Raw genomic sequence first — 22908 nt, 5'->3', positions numbered from 1 at the left:
GGGCCAAAATCATTTAAACTATTAATAAATTAATGTAATTACTTTTCAATGCTTGATAGAGTCCATCAGTGAACTTAACTTTAGTTGGCTTGTTATGGGTGTACAGAAACTTTAAATAAATAAATAAGGTACAAATTGGTTTCTTTGAAACATTTTACTAACAAACAATTTCATTAACTGCTACATGTGTATTTTTTAAAATTAAAACATTATGTTAAAAGTTCAGAGTATATGGATTGGATACATCTGCATACACATAGAAAAAGAAAAAAAAGTTAAAGCAATCAACGAAGTTAACCTGAAGTTCCAACTAAAATAACCACCTTTAAATTTCTTCCTGGCATAAATTTTAAATAAAACAGCAACAAAAATACCCAAGGTATATTTTCTAAAACTGTGCTGAGAATGAAGAAATACACAGAAGTCAGGATAAATCCACCATTCAGATTAACTTTGTCTTGGCTGTAGAATATGAACCAAAACAAATATTTTTGTTTTGCTTTCTGTAGCAATATGAATTCATATATACTATATCCAATAATCAGATTTAAAAAATTTCAGTCTCATATTTCACTAGAATAATATAATTTCTTTTTTATTTTCTGAATTATTTTTATGAATGATTTCAGAAGACTCTCCTTTTTTTTAAAACTTGTTTAATGTTACTGAATTTAGTATCTTGCATAAATTATGAGAATGAACAAGCAATTTCTTTTCAGGACCCAGTTAAAACTGGAGACTTTGGATGACGCAGTTGTATTAGATGAAGATGATGATTGGCTGAATGATAAACATGGTTGTCCAGCATATGTTAGCCCAGAAATCTTAAGCCCAACAAGTAACTATTCAGGTCGAGCTGCTGATTGTTGGAGCCTTGGTGTCATGTTGTATACAATGTTGGTGGGTCGTTACCCATTCCATGACACAGAGCCAAGTGGTTTGTTTAGCAAAATCCGTCGGGGTTGCTATACAGTACCAGAACATCTATCCTCCAGAGCCAAATGTCTCATTAGGAGCCTTCTTAGAATGGACCCTTCTGAGAGGTTAATGGCAGAAGAAGTATTGGATCACCCTTGGTTTCGATCTACAAAATTCAGTGATGAATTACCTGGATCATCTGACCAGACTGTACCAGATCCAGAATTCAGTGTGGAGGAAGATCAACCTCTTTTTATGTGATTGAAACTTTGTTATTCTTAAGTCATAAGAACTGGCAGCTATGAGCGCAGATAAAGCAACTCCTGTGCTTTCAGTGCCCGGTATTCCTTATTATTTCTAGCTGTGTTCTGTGTACAGAAATAGGAAGTTCAAACATTCAATCCACTTAATAAATAGCATGACTGTGCAAGTTGTATTCATCATTTCCCATGATCAGTGGGAATTCTTCAAGCTGTATAGAATTGGAAAAAAAAAAAATTGTGCATGTACTTTGAGTGTAATCAAGTCATTTTCATATCACCTAAAGGAATTTTTTTTTTTTTTTTTTTTTATGTTTGCATAAAACATGTTAATAAATTTTTAGTGTTAACTTACCAGTATTTATTGAAATATAGGTCTGTATAACACAGAAAATCAAAGTTGCAATCTTGCTGCTTTTTATTGTGTTATATGAATCAAATTTCTCAAAATCTGAGTCATAAAAAGTAATTGTGTACAGCAGACCGGGCCAAATCATTCATAGCAACTTTGCACTGCCAAGCACCCCCTGTAGTGTTGTTTGCATGGATGTCATTAGCAGTTTATGTTTTGTCTTGTAATGTTGAGAGTCCCTACATTGAAGGGAGCAAGAATAACAATTTCATTGTTAATGTCATTTTCTCTCGTCATTCTGTGTGACATCAGTTTTCCTATTTCAGGTGTTACGCATCTCCTGTGCTTTCTCAGGTAGTTATGTGAGCCAAGAGTGAGAAATAGGTGGTACTTTTTTGTTTTGTACATGGTACTTTGTTCCTCATTTGTGAAAAGAAAAACATGCAGAATAAAATATTCTACTTTGAAATATTGAAACTAACTTTATATTCAACAATATATAATTGTCCTGCATCTCATTTCTGCATAACTTATATATAAGTTTTCATTAATATTTCTTGAAACATAAAATAATAATAATTTGAGAGGTAAGAGAATTTTCTTGAAATTTTATCTTTTGTAAGATAAAGGTTTATTTTGCATGTCTAAAAACATGACTAAGCATAAATATTTGGGAATTATAAGATTAAACTTATTTAGAAATTGGAATCAAAGGTTGATGCATGTATGTACATAGTGTAAAACTGGACTGTATCTTTTTTCCTTTTCTTTTTGTGCAGTCTTTTAAAGTATCCAGAGTAAAAAGTGAAAATAATTCCTAGTTTTGGTGAACATTTTAAATGAAGTAGATTCACTAAAATGTTTACTAATTGTGAAATTTTTGCATTTCATGTTTTAAATAATTGTGAAATATTCTTTGTTGTGGAAAGAATAACTAGTATAAAAGTGTTAAATGTTGTAGATCGGTGAATGTGACATGTGAATGTAGAAATATTAATTAGTATACATACTATGCAACAACATTTCAAATCTTGATGGAATACCTATGCATTTTTAAATAGATTTGAGTATAGAAAATTTTTATTAGCCACTGAAGTTATCTGTTAGGCTTAGTTCCTTTGAAATAGCAGTAAGTTTTGTTACTGTGTTTAAATCGGTGCTTATGATCAGACTTCATCTAGTAACCTTTATTTTATTTTTTTTGTTCAGAAAAAAACATTTGCTAAAAATGTATCCGATTGGTTTATGTTTTGCTACATTACTGTTTAATCATCTTGTCAAGGATTTTAATATATGCATATTGGCTATTGAATGGTTAATCTAATTTGTAAAGTATTTACCAAATCTTATTTTTCATTTCTCTTATCTACTGACATTAAAATCAAGTGTTTATAAAATTTGTATGAAGTGAATTGTGAAAAAGCTTCTCGTGTTTTTTAGTAGAACATATCACTTACATTGCATCATAATCAAAATCAATAATAATAATCTATCACAAATGAAATAAGTGACTTGTTAAAAATCTCATGAATATGTGGAGTACTTAGTTATAATTAGGCTGCTGCAGACAAGGATGTTTATGAAAGTCCTTCCCCTAAAAAATTACTGAACTTTAATTTTTGTAAGTAATATGATTACGTATCAATTTCGAATGTTTTAAGATTTTGATGCATTATTATGAACTGAAAATTATATAACACTTGCAGTGGCATTTGTGTAGAGTATATAGTTGTAAATTTTATTTATTTTCCATTTTATATGACCCACGAAATTTATCCCAAAATCCATTTTGCGAGATGAAAACTTTTGTTTGGTGTAAAATTTTGATTTGTTGAAATTTGTAAATAAAAAAGTACAGACATGTAAATGTCGTGCATGTTATTTATTTCAGATGAAAATTAGTTTTCAAGAGTGAAACACTGAAAAATTTTCATTTGAAAATTGAAATAATGAACTGTAGGAAATGTACAATATTACCGAGTAATAGCTGCATATGTCCAACTGTTATTTAGTTTATTAGATTTTTTTTTCATTAGGGGTCTATTAGTTTTTTTTTTTTTTTCATTAGGGGTCTCTTATTTAACTCTTTAATTCTCATGTGATGAGAATTAAGAGTACATATGAAATATTTAGAAGTCATCCAATGATACTTTCTTGTTAAAGTAACGTAAACTTTGAAATTTAACGTAGTGATTAAGTTTGTCAAATTTGCAGTAAAGTACAAGGCAGTATCCATTTAACTTGATAGTTTAATAATTATTTACATAAAATTAAAATGAAGCAAAATGTAATATTAAAAACTAAATTTCTTAACTTTAATTTTGCCTTTACTTAAAGGCAAAATTTACTGATTCTACTTTTTCTTACCCAGCTGTTATTTCTCCTACCTTTTTCCTGCATATGCAAACTTTTATTTTTGTCCTTTAAATTGTTTCAGCTCTTTAGTGGCCAAACACCTTGAGGTTGCAAATCATTTTACTTCTGAAGTGCTTTCTCTTATCATATTCATAACATACTGTTAATTAATCTTGATACTGCATGCATAGCTTCAGGAGCTGAATTCATGTTTAGCAATATCATCAACAGTGACCTATTTGGCTTGAAACCTAATAAAATCAGTTGTTCAACAACACAGTTATTCCTTAGATCCATTTAAAAAGGAGCTCAGTATGTTAAATAAAAATTAATTGAAGTTAATAAGTTATGCTAAATAAAACTCTTTAAGTGAGAGAGATGACTATCACTGCATTGTAAATTATTCATCTGTCATTTAAATATAATAAAAAAATGAGGTTTGTTTTAAGTTAAATATTTGAACTCTGTCATTGTCGAATATTATTAAAAATGTTATGAATAGGTACATGGCATATAAGAATTATACACCTATATTTTCTAATACTTAAATGATTTTAAAATCTGTAACAAATTACCTTTATGAGAATAATAAGCTATTCCAAGCACATTAATGTTGGTACATATGCACCAGCATGCTGCTCAAGAGTAAAATGATTTTAACACAGTATTAATACAATTTTATACTATTAGGGAAAACAAATTTTTACTTTCCAAATATACTTTCCTTTATTCATGTGTAATGTTATTTACTACATGAAAGAATAACTCTGTAAAAAGGATATTTTGATCAGAATAGGGATATTAAATACATATAAGAAAAACATCTTCATGCAGTTGGCAGGATTGAATATCAGGAAGATTTTATTGATATCAAACTAAAAAATTCATCTGAAGAAAATCTTGACATGGTTTAATATTTTTTTAGAAATTTTATGTAAAGCTTAATCATTTAAAGGCAGTTAATGTTATTTTAAAGGGTTAATATTTTTTCATATATAATGTACAGTATTACATCCAACTTATTATTTATAAACATTTGCATCATTACTGTATCTAGATAATTATATTGTATTAAAAATATCTTTTAAGTACAAAATTAATCATTTGTGCAATGTGTAAGTTTCCTGGTTCGGTTCTTATTTATTATTATCATATTTGTGTAAAAAATAATTTTAATTAAAAAAATTAAGTCTAAAAACCTCACTGAAATTTAACATTAATTTTTTAAAATCATAAATATCTTGCATCTATTCTTAAATAAAAATAATGCCTTAAACTAAATGGAACAAAATCTTGATTCTCAAATAAAATTAAGACTTCACCCCCTCAAAAAAACGTGCTGAGACAAGTACAAATAAGTACAGGAACTTCAAAATCAAAATTCTTTTAAGCATGAATGGCATGAGCAGAAAAATATAAATGTATTAGAAAAGCTATACTATTACTATTTCAACATAAAGAAACTTTCATCACCATAATATGTTTTGGATGCAGACATTTTATTTATATGGTATCTAAGAATTCAAGCATCTGTGTCATTAAGAAATACATATTTAACTTTTTATGTGAATTGTTTTCTTACCCCTTTTCCTAACTGAAGGCTAAATTAGCACAAATAAGTTTAAGACTTGTTTTTGTATATAAAATTTAAGAAGCTGGATGAATAATTTGGGATATTTGTAGAGGAAGAATAAATGCACTTTTACTAGAAAAGTCAGCAAAGTTAAGACAATAATGGAATTTAATGGTCATTAAATGATATGTGTATCAGAATGTATTTAATTATATTTAAATAGCTTTCAAGGAGTATTTTTTTTATTTCCACAGTATTCTTTCCACTATTATCTCTCAACGGCCTTTTCAATCCTTTTGCAAATACATGCAGAATTTTAACTTAATCATCACATTACTAATAGCAGTAATATCTGAAAGTAATATAATAGAAAGGCAATAGATAACTATAAATGTCTTTAACATGTTTTAAATACTTCCTTTAAAAAATATCTCAGCCCTGAAAACATTAAATATTTTTTGGAGAAATTCAAATATACAATGGTTATCTTATACAACATTTAACTTTTTTTTTTTGTATGATAGGAAGTAGTACAAAATTTTGCGATTTACCAAGGTAAGTTAGTCTATCAAATTATTTTACACCATGAGAAAGAATCAAAGCATAAGGGTAGTTTTGTCAATTTATATATAGGAAAAGCAGAATTTAAATATAGGAAAAGCAGATACATTAATGAAGTTCATTAAATTTCCATCTGTCAGTATTATATCAATTTAAATTATTCACCTTAAATGAACAAGAAAAATAATTATCAATACAAAAAGTACATTTATATGTACATATTTATATATATATATATATCACAGCATTCTTGTTAAAAATAACATTTTAGGTCTACAACAACAGCAAGTAAACATTTACAGGAAACAGTTTCACAAGATATGCATACACAAAGTTTTTTGACAACAGCTAAACATACTGCACAATGATTTGAGATGTGAAATGTGAGTATATAAATTTATTGTAATAAAAAACAGAAGACTTTTTTTTAGTGTAAAACAAATTCAATGCTATGAAAATAATTTAATGAAGTTATATTTACTTCATCGTTAACATAGGATATGAGATTTTTGTACAGCAATAATTTGTTTATTACTCTTTTCATATCAAATAAAAAATGAAGATAGATATTTAAGGAAGAATGAAGTTAAATATTTTAAACGTAAGTTTATTTTTTACAGTTTGAATAATGCTTTTTTAAATTTGATTAGTTTAGGAAATATTTTTCAAAAAAATTTCATGGCTGTTGTAAATTGAAAATAAATTATAATAGTTATGAACTGATGGTAAACTGCACTTTATCTTCAGATCTGTAAGTGGCCAATTCTTTTAAAACCAGATTTTAAAACAGTTCAAACAATTATTAAAATCAATTATCAATTTAAATTCATAAGATTATGTATTTTATAATTTGCATACATAATCAATTTTTGAATGCACAATATTTTAAATAAATTTTCATCAAATAATTTATAACAAAAGCAAACTGTGAAAATGTTGAACTCTTTGTATATTTTAGCTAGAAAAGGTGAAAGAGTATTCAAAATAAATTGAAATTTTGACATAACAGCAAGCTTTTACAAACGTAAATTTTTTACATTAAATTAAATCACAATTTAAAAAAGTATTATTACATTGAAAAACTACACACTGTTCTAATTTCAAGTTAATTTCATATGCTGAAATGTAAAATATCATAAATAAAAATAAAATTTATAATTAAATGAGAAATAACAAAGATAACTTAATAAATCTAAATCTTTGTGGAAGTTTGCAGCATTCCTAAAAAATTGATTAGGAATAAAACATACATCAACTGATTTTGCCCAGTTCTATTTTCTGAATCACTCTGGAAGAATGGTAGATTGCTGTATCTATCATTCCTGCAACTGAAGAATTTTTTTAATATATAAGATGATGGAAGATTACTTCTAATGCATTATTTAAAAGTGAAAATGCATCATTATTTCAAAAAATTGCAATCTAAAAACCTTTACAATCTAGTATTTTAAAGAACAGTTTCCCCATTAAAAATTCCAAAGAATTATAAAAATTTAAAAAGTATACTCTACTAGTTACATAATTTATGATATCACAAATAATAAATTATATCACTTAGATAAGATTAAAAAATAAAGATTTAAATTACTAAGAAGTACATTTATTGCTTAAATAAATCAAAAACAGATTCAATAAATTAAAAAAATAAACTAGAGATCTTATGCTTTGGCATATGGAAATAATCTGAGAATCAGATATGTGTGACGGTGAATGGAAAATTAATCAGAATCGTATGTTTTGTACAGTGGCAATACTTGCTAAGATGCATTTATGATACAGATGCTGCTTCTAGATGCTTTACCCATCAGTTTCCAATATATGATGGCATCTACAGATTTTAATTTTTTGGGATATTATTTTACATCTAAACTGGAAATAATCTCCTTTGAGGTGTTGTTAATAATAATAATACCAACTTACCTGTGAACACACCACCGACTATTGCGCAAACACTGGTTAGAAAATGGAAGAAGGATCTGCAAGACATTAAGTGATTCTATAACAATGGATACTGTTTATTGCAGTATTCTTTGTAACTCAAAAATTATAAGCATTCTTAAATTTCTAAAATGAAATTAAGATAATCTGAGTAGCTGCTTAAAGGGGGCAAAAAGTTACAGTCATAATGCATTCAGTGAATTCACGTTTTGTTAATTCATTTATTACAAGCAGTAATAATATCAAAATTATATTTGGTGAATGATCAAATATTCCTTATTCATCAGTTAGTTAATTACACAATATAAAATTTGTTAAAGTACATACAATACAATTATTATTCAGTGTTCAATATTTAAATAAACCGCTAACATAAAATGCCAGTGTATGTTCAAAATTTATACAGCTAAAAACTTACTTTTGTTTTTCACCATATTTGACCATAAGAGGTGCTAATTCATAAATCACAAATAATCCTGGAAGTCCTTGCTCTCCAAACAGAGTGGCTTGTTTCTGATGGCGAGTCACAGCAAACTGGTTTGTATGTAATGTCTGAAATTTGAAATTAGATCAATTAATTATAATACAAAGCAACTATAAATAAGAAATCATAAAAGGGGATAAAAACTTCAGTTCATTAGTAACAGAATGAAAAGTTTACATTTTACATAAAATGAAGTCTGGTAAATATACTTTATTATTCAATATCAGTATTACTTCATACAATAATACAAATTTCATATTTGGTAACAAAGAAAAACAGCAATTATACATGATAGAAAATGACATTACTGGGTGGGGGACGAATACAAATTTTATATACTACTAGTTTTAAAGGATTTTAAAATTTCAGAATAAAATACACTTGTGGTTTTCTATTTATTTCTCTAGAGAAAGTTAATTACGTGAATTACCATTAAAAAATTAATTACAATAAATTGTACATTAAAAGAACATTGATAAATTGTTTATCCTTTAATTCAAAATTATATATAAGGCTTGGCAGCACTAGGCGTTTTGCCTTTACTGCTCTCAAATTCAGCTGTCTAGTATGCTGCACTCGTTGAAGATATCTGGTATTGGGCCTGTATTTATACTATTTTAAAAAAAGAACTGCTTTAAATGGATTAAATCCATTCAAAACAACCCTTAGTTTTTATATTAATATATATACTGTCATTTAAAAAAAAAAAAAAAAAAAAAAAAAAAAAAAAAAAAAAAAAAAAACATTTTTTTTTTTTAAATTTTGCAGCAACTGGGCAACAATCAATTGAAGATTGAAGAAGACTTAACAGCCCTACCAGAAGAAGAAAATTTAGAATCTGGGATAACACTTAATAACATAACAGTTACAAATTATTTAATTAAATAAGTATCGAAAAATGGATAACCTTATCATCTCATATTATTAATTACAAAAATATTTGTTATACAATTTAATAAAACCAATGCAAGAAAGTATCACAAAAATGCCACTACCTGTCCATCAGCACGAGCATACATTGTAGGCACTATTTTTACATAATATTGGAACATCATACCACCTATGACAGATAAAGATACGAATTAAAAATTAATTCGCATAAGTATTAAACAAGCTATGAAACATCACAAAACACAAATACTTTTTAAGTGACTCAGATGAAAGTTCCAACGATAGATGGCAGCACAAATCACATGTGAAAATATTTATCAGCAGCTTAAGCAGCGGTTCTCAAACTTTCGACTAAGGCGTACCATCTAAATAAAAACTGAAGTACCATCGCTACATTTTACAATGATTATTTTTCAGTTTCTCAATAGAAATATTAAACATAAATATATTGTGCCATTTGCACAACCTATTGGCTATTTGCATTAAATATGCATACATAAAAATATATTAGATTAAAAATGGGTTACCATTTATTATTAAAATTTAAGTTATACTACTTTAATTGTAAAATTTAGTGCGAAATTTGGGGCCTGTTTAAGAGAGATAAATTTCCTTGAGTCTAGTCTTATTTGACTTAGTTTTAACCGCAAATTAGGATCAACTTTTAATTTTTTTAAAATATAACATGGAAGAAAATCTCTGTTCACACAAATAGGTTGTTCAAAAAGGGACTAAAAATTTAGTAGCTTTACTTGAAATACCTTTATTTTTCGGTTCAGACAAAAGTTGACAAGTGTGTTATTTTTGAAATCTTCAGTTCGAGTTCGATCACAGGAAATTTCTATCAATTTTTCTTCACGAGATTTTTAAATTTAATAGTTAAAAATACTTTTCCTTTGCTTACCACATATTTTTCTATTGCGTATCAGCCGTTGAGAACCCCTGTTCTAAAGTATCTTTCACAGTTCTACAATGCAGATAACTTCTGCTGTAAATAATAATAAAGTCATGATATTAATCCTGCTTTTAATTCAAGAATTAGTAGCCCCCTTGTCCTTATCTAATAACTTTTACTTCAATGAAGAATTATAAAAAATGCATTCAGCTATTTATTATGAATTTTAGTTTAACTAATTAAGAAGCGTAATTTAATTCATAAATAATTAATTTCTATTCCTTAACAATTTTTAAAAGATTTCAAATAAAAAAGTAACATACAAAAATCAATCAACGTATTTTTGCTATTAATGGCAGGCATTTTTAATATATATATATTTAATACTTCAATTTTGTTTTCTTTCCACAAAATGATAATAAACCTGAATATTAGCATAATCACTTTCAAGTTTTTTTTACACCCAACATTTGGAATAAAAATTATATCGGTATTTGTAAAAGATATTTTTTTCCCTTAATGAATTTTAAAATTTATATTTTCTTTAATAATTTGGAAACAAACATTTTGCATTAAATAATTTCAGTTCGAGTATTGGCTGTTCAAAAAAGACACTTATACAGGGCTCAGCCGGGATTTGAACCCGGGACCTCTCGCACCCGAAGCGAGAATCATACCCCTAGACCACTGAGCCGACATCCATTCTTCCAGAAAACTGCAACTGATTTCAGTTATTCCCATACAATTGCGAAACGCTACGACACGAAGGAGTATACGAAACATCTTCCTCCGAGAAATACTGATAAGTTTAAATCGAATATCAATTATCACTAATTTGTTATTAATACTTCATTATAGTTTAAAATCTCACATGCTTAATAAGGCTAATATAAAAATTCGTACAAAATGGCGATATGAGAAAGTTCCAAAAATGTACTCTTAGCAGCGGATTTTCAGTTCTTGATTAACTTGAAATCTATTGAAAATTATCAATAAAGAATGTTAGCACCCTACCATTTTTATAAAACAGTTTCTTCCAATAATCGCACAATAATTATATTTATACAGATTACCCAATACACCCAACATTCAATGAAGGGGGTAAGGATTTTTAAATCTAATATATTTCATTTTGAAGGCATTTGATACTTCTTTTTCTCCTGCTCATACATCCTCAAAGATTACTTGCCTATTGCCATAATATTGCTTTTCTAGACTTCTCACCAATTGCTTAATTATGCCTTCAAATGCTTATTTACTGAGTTTACTCAAGTATTGATTCTTGCCTTCGGGCGTGGTGTATTTTATTACACACACCTCTAGTTTTTAAAAATTTTAATGGCCTCTGGTATAATGATTAATTGCTGGTTAGAAGTAATTAATCATTATACGGCTTAGTAGTTGAAACCAGAAGCAAAGATATGATCCAAGATCCTTGATACTTCTCTGCAGATCTTATAAAACTAATTGAGCATAAATCGAGTATTAACACACATTACAAGAAAAAAAATGACACTCATCAAAGAAAGTCTGGATTTTTCATAAAATTAAAACTAGAAAAATATATTTTTCAAGATTTATTGGATTGCTATAATTATTTTTTAATATAATTTAATCTTTTTGGCATAGTTTTTTTTCATTATTTTTTACCTATTTTTGCTCTACTCAAGTTTTATTACCAATCTCGGAGAAATATTCTGTTTCTGAACTCTATATTCCAATCTCTGTTGCCAGACATGTTCCACAGGTTTCACATTATATGAATTTGTGCACAGCAGAAAAGAGTTCTTTATTTTCTAGAAATTTTTTTTTAGCATTTAAATTTTCTTTTATGTGTTTAGCTTTGTATTTTTATGTTTTAGTAAACTTGTAGTATCTCTGTGTTGTTTTTATATTTTATGTCTGAGATTTACTTGCCTTAGTACAACTTAGAGCAAGTAATTTAATAAAAGGAGGGAAATTAAATGTGGATGTTTAGAACATATCTTTGTTTCAGGATGAACTAAACAACTGCCAAATTTACAGTCACAACAACATGCTCAAAGATGTTATCTTATTGGAATTATATTTTATTTGGTAAAATTTACAAGATTTTTTTTAAAAATCTATTATACCATAAATGCTAAAGATTATTGTTTCAACTGAAAATATGTGTTTCCATATCGTAATTTTTCCCTACATGGAAAAATTTTGCGTTCTTTTAAAAATCCTCTTTTAGGTTTTTTTAATGTTAAAAGGTAAGATATTAAACAAGTTTACAAATTAAATTTTAATCTAGTCCTAAAATTAATTTATCAAAGATGCCAAGTGAGTTAACATTAGCAAATATATTCTTACTAAAGTATGCAAATATATTATTTTTCATTCATTTTAAGAAAAAGGGCAGAAATTTTCTATCCTTCCACTAAGGCAGACTTTTTTCTTTGTCATCTGCACATTATATTCAGCAGATTGAATTATTATTATTTCAGCAGCCTGTGAATTAGCAGATACTCCCAGAGCCAGATTTATATTTGATAAGGCCCTAAAGCTATTTGAGATATGGGTACAGTAACCACACATCCCGCCGATTTTTAACAATGTCCGGGTTTTTAGAAAATATCTGCATTTTTTAATTTAAATATGCTACCTATTACAGTACAAAGTTTTTAATCCAGACGTTCATAATCCGGAATGATCTATAATCCAGACCTCAACACTACAAACTTTCTGCACATGTATAAACGCTACGCATGCACATAATGCCTTTATGCATGCGCATAATACATTTAAGCATACACGTTTAATGTATAACAGACGGTATAAGCTAGGTTAAAATTACCTAATTATCTATTTCAGTTAATGTTGCAGATTGCATCGTTCCTTAATCTTCTAACTGGATTCGGCTTATTAATTTTTGCAGACTGTTAGAGCAATTTTATAAAATGTAAGCTTGAACTTTTGATTATGTCAAAAAGAGTTTCCGATTCTGGAGCTGCTAAAGGATCTACAAAGCGAACGCATGTTTCGATCTCCATCAAACAAAAAGTGGAATTGCTGCAAAAAATGGATAAAGGCATGAAGAAAGTGACAGAGAGGTTAGTGCAAATGAAAAAATTTTGATTGACAAGTTAGTCAGTATTCTCAGCACAGCAATTATAGGACTTGAACAGCGGAACTTTGTAACTGAACAAGAAATTATGTCTGTTCATAGAATTAAAGAGAAAGTATTAGCACATAAAACGAAGCAACTTAAACAACTTACATTGAAAGAAATGTTTAATAAAGTAAACAAATAAATATTAAGCTTTTTTCTGTAAATTTTGATACCCTTTAGATAATAATTGCTCTTTATTTCATAAATTATGGTTTCATATTTTTAATTTTATAATTTCTTAATTTTATAATTTATAACATCTTATCAGATTTAAATTGATGATCTATAATCCGGAATCGCCGAAGTCTCGACGGATTAAAGACTTTGTACTGTATTTATTAATCATAGCGAATATAAAGAAATAAAAATACATAAACAAAAAACACATATAATGCATGCAGAGTAAACTAAATTAGGCGGGAAGCAGTTGTGCATGCACGAAATAGCTGTCGAAGCAAATTGAACCTTAATACCATTTTGTGCACGTGTGGAATAGTTGTTGAAGGGCAAACGTCATGTTCATAAAGAGTTCATACTTCTGTGACACCATTTTTTTTCTGTCTGTATCGACATAAATCAAATCCGTATTGGACTCGTCTTATTGTTGTTGTGTTTACATTACATGGAACAATGATTACCAGAGCCTACTCCAAAAGAAGTTCCACCCCCAATTTTGAGGGAGAGCACCCCGGGGGGGATACGGAGATTCCTCACCAATCCACGCAAGGACTTTTGGCTCACCGCATATTTAGAGTGCCGCCATGCAGCACCAACACTATACATTTACAAACATTTGTGTCTTCTCCGGGATTCGAACCTGGGCCCTTCGGTACCATAGTATGCTCTCCTAATCACTATACCGTCTGGGTGACTGGTCTTGTCCTAATGCAGATAAGTGTGGACTGCTGTTAGACAGTGCGGTTTGTTGTTTTCAGTTTGATGTCCGACTCATTATTTAAATGATGAAGGAAGTAAGCACAGCCACAGCGTAACGGTCAATAAAGTAAAATTTAGTACTTATTTTTAGCCAATGTAGTAAATTATTTATTTATAGTATTTACCCATAAAATAAAATATGAGTAAAAAAGATAATGCAAATTTAATGAGGAGCTAAGCAGATAATTTCCACTTATTAAAAAAACCCAAATAGACTATATGGTACGGTGTCAAAAATGCAACACTGAATTTTCGGTCTCTCATGGCAGAAAAAACGATATTATTAAATATCTAACTACAAAAAGGCACAGAAAATAATGCTGATTCCTCGTCTAAAATAGAACAGTTTTTTCACAGTGCTAGCTTTGGCAACACAGAGGAACAGTTAGCAATAGCTGAAGGGCTATTTGCTTTTCACACCATAAACCACAATCAGTGTTTCAGATTAATGGATTGTACATCGCAAATGATCAAAACATTATACAACAAAAAATTTGCATGTGCAAGGACGAAACCAAAGCAATTATTTGTAATGTTTTTCCACCATATTTGTTTTAACAATTGCAAAAAGAATTCGATAAATGCACATTTATATCCACATATTCTGATGCTTTGAACCACAAAGATTTAACATTATTTCCCACAACTGTTAGATTTTTTGATTCAGAAACAGGAATTAAAATTAGATTATTAGATTTTGTTTCATTGCCGGGTGAAACTTCATAAATAATTTTTCATTCAGTAAGTATTACAGTCAAAAGTCTTTAATCCGGGATGATCTATAATTCGGATCTCAAAGTTACAAACTTTCTGTGCATGCGTAAACGCATAATGCATCTATGCATGCGCATAATACCTTTACGCATGCTCGTTTAATGTATAACGGTCTGTATAAGCTAAGCTAAAATTATCTATTTCAGTTAATGTTGCAGATTGCGTTGTTCCTTAATCTTATAAGTGGACCCAGTTTATTTTTTTTTTGCAGATTGTTAGAGCAATTTCATAAAAGTAAGCTTGAACTTTTGATTATGTCAAAAAGAATTTTCGATTCTGGAGCTGCCAAAGGACCTACAAAGCGAAAGCATTTTTCGATGTCCATCAAAGAAAAAGTAGAATTGCTGCAAAAAATGGATTAAGGCATATCTTTTGTTTCTCTAACCATTCCGAGGGGGGGGGAGAGGAACGTCATGGCGCACAATGAACTGAAAGTTGATCTGTCAGCACTATCCTTATCTTCAGTGCAGATATTTTTATTTTATTTGACTTATAATTCCTTACTAAATGTAGTATTTCATCTCGATGTACTCCGTCTTTGATTGAAATCAAATTCCTCGTCATTATAAATATCACGAATACAAATCAAATAGTTTTCTGGTTGCAATTTTCTAATTTCGACTATGCGTAATGTATGCCTTATGCATGTGTGCGTTGAAAGAAATGTTTAATAAAGTAAACAAATAAATATTAAGCTATTTTTTTGTAAATTTTGATGCCCTTTAGATCATAAGTGCTCTTTATTTCATAAATTACGGTTTCATATTTTTAATTTTATAATTTCTGCATGCCATCTTACCAGGTTTAAACTGATGATCTATAATCCGGAAAAACCCCTAATCCGGAATCACCGAAGTCCCGACGAGTCCGGATTAAAGACTTTTGACTGTATTTTAATAAAGAATAATTTGAACAATAAAATTATCACCTATTATGCGGATAACAGTAATGCAAATTTTGGTGGAAAAGCTAGAAGAGGCATGAATAATGTTTTTACGAAACTTAAAACATTTGAACCAAAAAAATTATTGGAGTAGGCTATGCAGCATACATTCTACACAATACTATTCAAACAGTATCTGACTTACTTCCAGTTGATATAGAGGATATTATTGCAAAAATTTATTCATATTTTTATACATATATACTGTGTGTGTTGAAAGTTTAAAGGATTTCTGTGAAAGCATGATTTTGTGAACAAGGTGGTTAGCTTTTTTACCAGCTGTAAAAAACCAAAAATCTACGAACCATTAAAATCATACTTTTTATCACAAGATAAATGTCCACGAATCCACTTTTTTGAAAATGACACATAAAAAATGTGGCTTTAGTTCAACCACAATCAAGCTATATTATTTCACAATGCTGTGAAAATTACTGAAGGGGACAAAATTTTGTAGATTGCCACTGTCCATTACTACAAGTTTTGTTCAGTTCTGCTTCTATTCTTAATTATTTTAGCAATTTCAAAGTAGGCAACTGAAGCCTTAAAATTTTGCCAGAGGGTAAAAGTACATCTAAAATTGGAAGATGGTCATCTAATAGCTTAAAACAGCACTATCAAACTGTTTCACATAATCTTGCATTTTTAGGGAACTTGCATTATAGTTTATCGATAAAGAATTTGAAGTACTTTACTTGTGACGGGAAGTCTCTGTTTGTTACATATCACACAGAAATGTTTTATCTATGTCTAAATGAAATTTTTCGAAGATGTTAAGTTTTGGCCAAGCATTACAGCAGCCTTATAAGTTGCAACCGGCAAGAGGGTTCCCCCCCTCCCTAGAAAATTATCAAGAAAACCAAGTTGTTTTAAATGGGCTATTGGCATTGCACTAGCTATATAAAACTTTAATATTTCTTCAGCAGCAACACTTTCAAATTCTATTACGTCAATGAACATGCTGGTAAGCTCATTCAAGTCTGGATAATGAGCAAGGACAATTGACTATAATGCTATAAGGAGCAGGTCAAAATTATCAGAAAAATTATGTAAACTCAAAACGAAACATTTCAAAAGTGGGCATTCCAAAAGCAGCTGCTTTAACAACCGTAGGGAATGAAATATGTAGTTTTTGTTCGAATAAATCTCACGAAATACATAAATGTCCTTTACCATTAAAAGAAAAAAGAAATTCGTTAAAATCACAGGGGCGATGTTACATTTGTCTGAAACGTCGACATACGTTGAAATTTTGCTGGAAAAAGGACCAATTCTGCAAAATATGTAAACCTCACAATTATTTAATATGCGATAAGGCTGAACCGACAAATAATGCAGCTGAATCAAATGGTAAAGAAATGGACAATCATTTATCTACGGTACAGACATTGCATTGCTTCAAAGAAAGTAAAAGGGAATCTGTAAAAAAAAACCTAAAGTGCAAGAGTGTCATCCCCGGTTTATTACAAACATTCAGCGCTATAGTAAAAACAAATAAAAAGAGCAAAATCTTGAGGGTGTTAATAGATGGCGGGAGTAATAGAACTTTTATAAGAAGGAAAACTGTGGATTCATTAGGACTGAAGGCTACCAGATGTGAAACTTTGAAATATATCGGTTTGGTAGTAAGCGTAAACCTTATAGTTTAACTTGATTTGCGGAATAGAACCAACCCAAGTAAAAAACTCAGCATAGAAACAGTGGTAATTGATGCGATTAGGCATGATCACATAGAAGTTTTTCAAAGTGGGTCAGAAATATGGCTCTAAGGGAATAGAATTGGCTGACATTGGAAATACGAAGGAGATACAAATGTTGATCGGCTCAGATTACACTTGGGAAATTTTATATGAAAGAAACATAAGATTAGGAAAACGATTAGTTATCACAGACAGTTTGTTTGGGTTTGTAATCCAAGGTAAGAAAATGGGATCAAATAATCATGGCAATTATTAGTATGATAAGACTTGTGTAAACCATATCTCTGTGAAGGAACAAACAGATTTTGAAAGAGTTCGGAATTTATGGGATTTGAAGACTATAGAAATAAATCAAGAAAAGGAAATTTCGCTATCAGATGCTGATGTCATAGATATGTTTGAAAGAAGTACCACGTTTAAAAATGGGAGGTATGAAACTAAATTATTATGGAAGGAGGTTTGTAAAACATTGAACAGTAATTATGAAGTTGCAGAAAGACGTTTGATAAGCTTAAATAATAAATTTAGGCATGATCCGCATCTGTATTTTCTTTATAAAGAAATAATTAATGAGCAGTTAAGGGATGGTTAATGATTGTTTAGATAGTAGTCCCAACCTTAACCACTTATGCTAAAAAGATGTGCCACGCACGTCAAGATGCTTTTGTCTCAAACCGCAAGCGACGTGAACACCAAGTCGATAGGCATTTATCGCAAAAATGAAAATAACGTGGTGCACACGTCGCCTAACAACGAGATTGTTTATTTCTCGAGTTACATATCTGGATTGCACTCACAGACACGGAGTGGCAAAAAAGACACTTTACTGCTTGTTATGTTGTAGTGCACGGCACCGCAACCGTGAAGTTTAGTCATAACGCAAGTGGTTAATCCAGATTAGCTCAGGATTATTTTAAGATTTCGGTATCACTTAATTGCGTTTTGTGCTGATATTCAGAGAGCATTTTTAGAGATTGGCATAGTAGAGGAGGATCGAAAGTTTTTGCAGTTTTTATGGAAAAATGAGTAATAAATAATCAAATCACCACTATAAATTCAAAACTTCCTATCACATACAAAATCATAACACTTCAAGAACTGAATCTAAAGGGACCTACCTCAATTCCATTGTTGTGAATCAGAACCTTCCAAGACAAAGAAAGGTTCACATTCCATCAGAAAAGATAACTACTGCGAATTAAATAACTCAACACTTCAAAACGAAGACACCACAGTAATAATGAGAGTAATACAAATAAAATCGTCCTAAAAGGAGTTAGACCAGTTAATGTTTCTTTAAATAATCAATTCAGAAGAGTTATTAAAAAATTTAGTAAGTATAATGAAAGTTATATATCTTTAGAATTCATGAACAATAATGGTAATCCTCAGTGTGTTATATGCAGCAAACTTCTCCCCAAATAACTCTATTATTCTAGATAACCCATTTTGTTATTTGGAATCTGTTCATGGTGAGCAAAAAGAAAAAATGTTGAATTCTTTTGAAAATGTGACAAACTCTTAGAAGTACAAAGGTTTCTGTTTAAAACCACAAAAACAATGAATGAAAAAACAACTGAGGCTTCCTATTTAGTTAGCTATCAGACAGCTCAATGCAATGAAGCTTACTCAATTTTTCTGCTATGGAAGTGATAAAATGTTTGTTAAATGAAAAAACAGCAAAAGAAGTAGCTAAGGTTCCACGTTCCAATGACATTGTAGCTCAGCATATCAGAGATTTAGCAATCAGGATCTAGCATTTTTATCCGAAATCATGAAAATTTTCATAAATGGATGAATCTACAGATGTAGCTGCACTTACAATATTAATTATCATTATTAGGTATCAGCATGAAAATACATTACTGGAAAATTTTCTGTTATGCAAATTTGTATCAACATGTACTACTGGAGTCTCCTAAATTCTTTTCTTGAAGAGAATAAAATACCACGGGACAATTGCATTGATATCATTGATATATGTACTAATGTGGCATAATTAATGAAGCTGTATAGCTTATTAAAAATATTGCCAAAACTGTTCTTGTAGCCACTGTAAGATCTATAGGGAGGTACTTGCTGCAAAAAAAAATATCCCCAGTTACAAAATTACTCTTCATAAGGTCTTCCAAATCATTAACTTCATTAAACCTCGGCCACTAAATATTCATTTATTCAAAATAACATGTGAGGGGAAGTATACATACATCTTTTCTTTTACATACTGAAGTCAGATTGTTATCTCAAGAAAATATACAAAGTCCATTATTTTTTAGCTCAGAGGTGAAGTGTGCTTTTTTTTTTTTTTTTCCCCAGAACACAATTTCGAATTGATAGAAATTGGCTGATTAAAACTGTCTGTTTAAGCAGCATTTTTACAAAAATCAATGAACTTCAGGGCAAACAAGTAAATGTATTTACTGCTCATGAAAAAATTCTTGCTTTCAAGAAAAAGACAGAATTGTACTCCAACAACTTTGACTGCTTTACAACAAATAAAAGGCTTTTCATAAGAGGACAGAGTTGAAATAGGACAGAGTTGACATTTATTGAATAAATTATTCAACACTTGAAAAGGTCGAGTGAAGATTTTAATTACTATTTTCCAAACGAACAGCAGATTAATATAGAAATAAACTGTGGATTAAAAACTCATTTATTGTAAATGCACAACCTTTGACCATGTCAGCAGAATGCAAAACTTTTATTGAAATCATATTTGACCGATTGTTGAAAAAAAAAATAATGCCACTAGTGGAACTCTGACGTAGTTTAAAAGATGAATATTCCCAATTGTCACAAAAGGCTGTGCTGGAACGTTTGCAAGTTGCAACTATGTGTTTGTGCAAAATGTGGTTCTCAGCTTTGTATCACACGAGAAATAAAATAAATGCCACACGAGACTTGATTTCAAATCTGACATGAGAATTAAACTTTTAAGTCATAAAGCCTAGTATTAAGTATATCTGCAACAATAGAAAGCAATACCATTTGGGTTAATTCTGAAAATACTTTTTGAAACAAAAACAGATAATTTGAAGAAATTGTCATTTTTGTTGGCAAATGATCCGTCTACAGAACACTGCATTAAAACTATACTATTGAAGAAAGCTTATAGGTTCCTCAAAGAAAGTGAACATTAAAAAAAAAGAGTTCTACTTATCAAAAATATTAAAAAACACTGTTATAAACATTCCAGCTAAACTAAGAGAAGAATTAATAACATTAATTTACTCTAAAAAAATGCTGAGTACTGATTAACACAGTACTGCACATATTATTTTTGACAAAAGTTATTGTTGGAAATAATATAATCAAGTTAATTTATGCTTTTTTACACTAACATACTGATTTGCATAAATTAAACTAGTCCAGAAAGCACCATGCTGCCAATATTTGTAATTCTCTGTTATTTTGCTTTAATTTTAACTCAAACACTTATTGCTCTTACTTTCCCATAACAAAATTTCCAGTGTTCACTAGCTGAGCATGTATAGCAATGCAAACACCTAATGTTTATTGCAGCAGATAAATGATTGTGAAACCAGCAGTAGACGCCAAGGTGTTGAAAGTCCACGTCATTAAAGAAAAAGGATGCGGGAGACTATCCCACTTGGTACAGCAAAATCAGCACCAGACGAGTGGCTTAACTGACAGCACAATACAATGCAGGTCCAACTGCAAGTGTTTTGCAACACGCAATTCAGTGGTCACTGTTGGATATGAGACTGTGTGGCAGACATTCCACTTGTGTGCCTCTGTTGAGCAAGCCTCATTGTTAACTATGCCCACGGCAGGCCTGAGAACATTTAGACTGGACCATGGATAAGTGGAAGACATTTGCATTGTCAGATGAATTTGTATTTCTCATTTATCATATCGATGATCATATCAGGGTGCGCCGCCTTCCAGGCAAAGAGTTGCTTCCCCCCAAACAGCAAGGCATACACAGGCTAGTGGTGGTAGTATATGCTCTGGGGGACATTCTCATGGGCGGCTCTTGTATTCTTAGTTGTGGTAGAAAAGACCATAAAAAATGCACACTATCTGAACATAATTGTGGACCAGTTGCACCATAACATGGTATCTGTCTTCCAAACTGGAAATGTAATCTTTATACATATTTAATATATTTTCTAGTCCATTCTTAACTGACATCAAAATTATCCAAAAACTTGCAAATGCTTTTGCCTTCCCTTGCATACAAAGTTGAAGCAAGGGAAGGCAAAGTTAAAAAAAGGGGAAGGGGTAGTTATTAATTGTTTTTAAAGAAAAATTTACAGTACTTCAAAAACATTTCTTAATGACATCTCTTCCTGAAAGCACATATTTGTAAAACGCTACAGTTTTTTCACATGAATCTTATAAAACGTAAAATAACAAAATTTTCTCTGTCATATGTATCAGACAAGATGGAATTATGTTTACGAAATTGCTTTGATGCTCATATTAGAGATATTTTTCATTAACTTCAAACATTTACGAATTTTTTCTTAATAAATATTTTTTGGAAAAGGTAAATGTAATTTTATCTAAATCATAATAATACAGGTTATAATGTAATCATTTCAAATTACATATACCACTTTTAGCATATTTTTGGTGGTAAATAACAACAAGGTAAGCACATCTTTGCAGAGTTATGTAGCTCAAAAACCTGAAAAGGTTGAAAACCACTGATTTAGAATGCCAAGATTTTAAATATAGTATTTGAAGGCATATAAGATGCACTTTTTTCCCTAAATTTTATTTAAAAAAGTTACCTGCATCTTATATGTAAAAGACACAGGTTAACTTTCAATACTGAATGATATTTTTAGCACAGATAAAGGTCTAGACATGCATAACTTTTTCTACATCTGCCATAATTATTTTGCGCATGCGTGAAATATCTGTCGCCAAAAAGCGCCAAAGCTCGAAGCTGATGTCAAAGTTCAAACAGGTTCGAGGGTCACATTACGTCTATGGAGCATTTCCTTCTTTACATAGACTTTCTTTGACTCAGCCGACACACGTGTCAGTATCGGTGCTACTCTGTATAAACATGTCAGTGCTTAAAACTATCTGTTTTAAAAAAATACCCTGGAAAATATGACTACAGGAAACTAGAGCTTAAGCTATACAATTCAGTATATAAACTAGGAGTGTTAAACTACGCCAAAGTGCATGGAAACAGAGCAGCAGCAAGGCAT

General features: G+C 29.9%; 2 protein-coding genes and 1 non-coding gene across 4 annotated transcripts in view; 1 reads left to right on the top strand and 2 right to left on the bottom strand.

Moving 5' to 3' along the window:
• LOC118195008 (tribbles homolog 2-like) overlaps positions 1-3397 on the top strand; it is a 263332-nt gene extending 259935 nt beyond the window's left edge. For both annotated transcript variants that reach the window (XM_085811518.1, XM_035366233.2), the window contains exon 4: positions 720-3397. In XM_085811518.1, the coding sequence (XP_085667644.1) occupies positions 720-1179 (460 nt within the window). In that variant the 3' untranslated portion in view covers positions 1180-3397. The remainder of the gene's footprint in view (positions 1-719) is intronic.
• Positions 3398-6066: 2669 nt separating this feature from the next.
• LOC118195009 (endoplasmic reticulum-Golgi intermediate compartment protein 3-like) overlaps positions 6067-22908 on the bottom strand; it is a 63545-nt gene continuing 46703 nt past the window's right edge. Inside the window, exons 10-13 of the mRNA XM_085811517.1 lie at positions 9437-9501; positions 8376-8509; positions 7940-7995; positions 6067-7347 (exon numbers count right to left, since the gene is read on the bottom strand). Of these exons, the coding sequence (XP_085667643.1) occupies positions 7271-7347; positions 7940-7995; positions 8376-8509; positions 9437-9501 (332 nt within the window). The 3' untranslated portion in view covers positions 6067-7270. The remainder of the gene's footprint in view (positions 7348-7939; positions 7996-8375; positions 8510-9436; positions 9502-22908) is intronic.
• Positions 10850-10921, bottom strand: TRNAP-CGG (transfer RNA proline (anticodon CGG)). The gene has a single exon. It is a non-coding gene; the product is annotated as a tRNA-Pro (tRNA).

This window comes from Stegodyphus dumicola, chromosome 2, assembly GCF_044657685.1.
Source record: "Stegodyphus dumicola isolate Sdum_Otavi_A_Nest chromosome 2, ASM4465768v1".
NCBI classification, from domain to species: Eukaryota; Metazoa; Arthropoda; class Arachnida; order Araneae; family Eresidae; genus Stegodyphus; species Stegodyphus dumicola.
The sequence above is the reverse complement of the archived record's forward strand: the minus strand, read 5'-3'. Positions and strand labels throughout refer to the sequence as shown.